Raw genomic sequence first — 2053 nt, forward strand, 5'->3', positions numbered from 1 at the left:
TAATAATAGCATTAAAGACTTTTTAACTCCATTCGGTCATTGAAGATATCTGACATTTGTCATCCTTTTTTGAAGTACATCTACGCCCTATTTGTTTGACGGAGAAATAACGATAAGGAGAGTATTAGATTGTGACTATATTAGGACCGTATTTCAGATCTTGTGTTACGAGTTATTCCGGTCTGGGAGACAGTTGTTACTTGCACGCAACCTCTTAAGTAAAACACCACGTGTCACTATTTTGACCTTTCTTGGTAATTAAATATCAATCACGGCAAAAATCATACCATCCAATACTATAAGGCCAGAAGCTCTCCCATTTTGAAGCTCTCTCTCTCATTTCTCTCCCATGGCGATGGCTTCCAGAGATGATCATTATGATCACCAGCTTCACAGCATTCACTTCATTCTGATTCCTCTAATGGCCCAAGGCCACATGATCCCAATGACTGACATAGCAAGATTGCTTGCCCAGCGAGGAGTCACCATCACCATCGTCACCACCCCACTTAATGCTTTCCGATTCAAGCCCGTCATCGATCGTGCCGCCGAATCCGGCCTCCGTATCCGACTTCTTCAACTTCGCTTCCCATCTAAAGAAGCCGGACTCCCTGAGGGGTGTGAAAACATCGACCATCTCCCCTCACGAGAACTCTTCAAAAACTTCTTTAACGCTTGCTCCATGCTCCAACCAGCCTTAGAACAGTCTCTTCAAGAAATGGATCCACACCCAAGTTGTATAATCTCAGACATGGGTCATCCATGGACATCTCATTCGGCTCTTAAGTTTGGGATTCCAAGGTTTTTCTTCAATGGTATGTCTAGCTTCAGTCTCTTATGCAACCAAAACTTACTCCTTCACAAGCCACATCAGAGTGTCAAATCCGATTCAGAGCCCTTCCTGATTCCAGGCATGCCTCATCGAATCGAGTTAACAAAAGCTCAGTTAATTCCAAATGTTTTCGACGATCAACCCCTACTCCAAGAGCTCCGAGAACAAATCAGAGAGGGTGAAAGAACATCAGATGGTGTGGTGATCAATAGTTTTTACGAATTAGAATCTAGTTATGTAGATGGGTACCAGAAGCTTATGGGGAAGAAAGCCTGGTGTGTTGGCCCTGTTTCACTATACAATAAAGAAGCCTCAGATAAGGCTGATAGAGGTAATAAAGCAGCCATTGATGAGGAGAAATGCTTGAAGTGGTTGGATTCGAGAGAGGTAGCTTCTGTCGTTTATTTATGTTTTGGGAGCCTATGTCCCTTGGCTCCTTCACAATTAATAGAAATTGGGTTGGCTTTGGATAGATCGAATCAACCATTTATATGGGTAATCAAACAAGTATCACAAGAGTTGGAGAGATTGTTATTGGAAGAAGGATTTGAAGAGAGGACGAAAGGAAGAGGTCTACTGATTAGGGGCTGGGCGCCACAAGTCTTGATCTTGTCTCACAGGGCGGTGGGAGGGTTCATAACACATTGTGGATGGAACTCGACCCTGGAAGGGGTGACCGCAGGTGTGCCTATGATAACTTGGCCCATGTTTGCAGATCAATTCTATAACGAGAAGCTGATTGTGCAGATTTTGGGGATTGGAATAAGGGTTGGTGTGGACGTTCCTTGTAATATGGGGGAAGGTGAAAAGCTTGGGGTGTATGTGAAGAGACAAGAGGTTGAGAATGCCATTAGGATGTTAATGGATGGTGGAGAGGAAGGAGAATTGGTAAGAAAGAAAGCGAGAGAGATTGGGGAGATAGCAAACAGAGCAGTTGAAGAAGGGGGATCTTCGCATCTCAACATTAGACTCTTTATTCAAGATATCATGCATCAGGTTACTCAGAAACATTCCAAGGAGAGGAGTTGATTTTGATGCAAAATCAAAGAGATTATTTTTCTTTTATATATAATTCTTGTATTGTATTGTAGTGTTCCCTTTCAGATTTGCATTTGCTTCATATGTCTGGTTCATGGAGTATCATATGATTCAGATCTTAGCTGTTCAAACAGAGCATGTGGGTGCTCTCCCGATTTATAAAGGATGGGGCAATTAATATCA

General features: G+C 42.7%; 1 protein-coding gene across 1 annotated transcript; it reads left to right on the forward strand.

Annotated features, from left to right (window-relative positions):
* The first annotated feature begins 312 nt into the window (after nucleotides 1–312).
* On the forward strand, nucleotides 313–2053 carry LOC122058375 (UDP-glycosyltransferase 73C12-like). Its single transcript, XM_042621036.1, has one exon. It carries the CDS (start codon nucleotides 350–352, stop codon nucleotides 1859–1861), a length of 1512 nt encoding a protein of 503 aa, XP_042476970.1. The 5' UTR covers nucleotides 313–349; the 3' UTR covers nucleotides 1862–2053.

Source organism: Macadamia integrifolia, chromosome 12 (genome assembly GCF_013358625.1).
Source record: "Macadamia integrifolia cultivar HAES 741 chromosome 12, SCU_Mint_v3, whole genome shotgun sequence".
In the NCBI taxonomy this organism is placed as follows: Eukaryota; Viridiplantae; Streptophyta; class Magnoliopsida; order Proteales; family Proteaceae; genus Macadamia; species Macadamia integrifolia.

Coding starts and splice junctions, on each gene's coding strand:
- LOC122058375 (XM_042621036.1), top strand. CDS start 350: ATGGCGATGGCTTCCAGAGATGATCATTATGATCACCAGCTTCACAGC.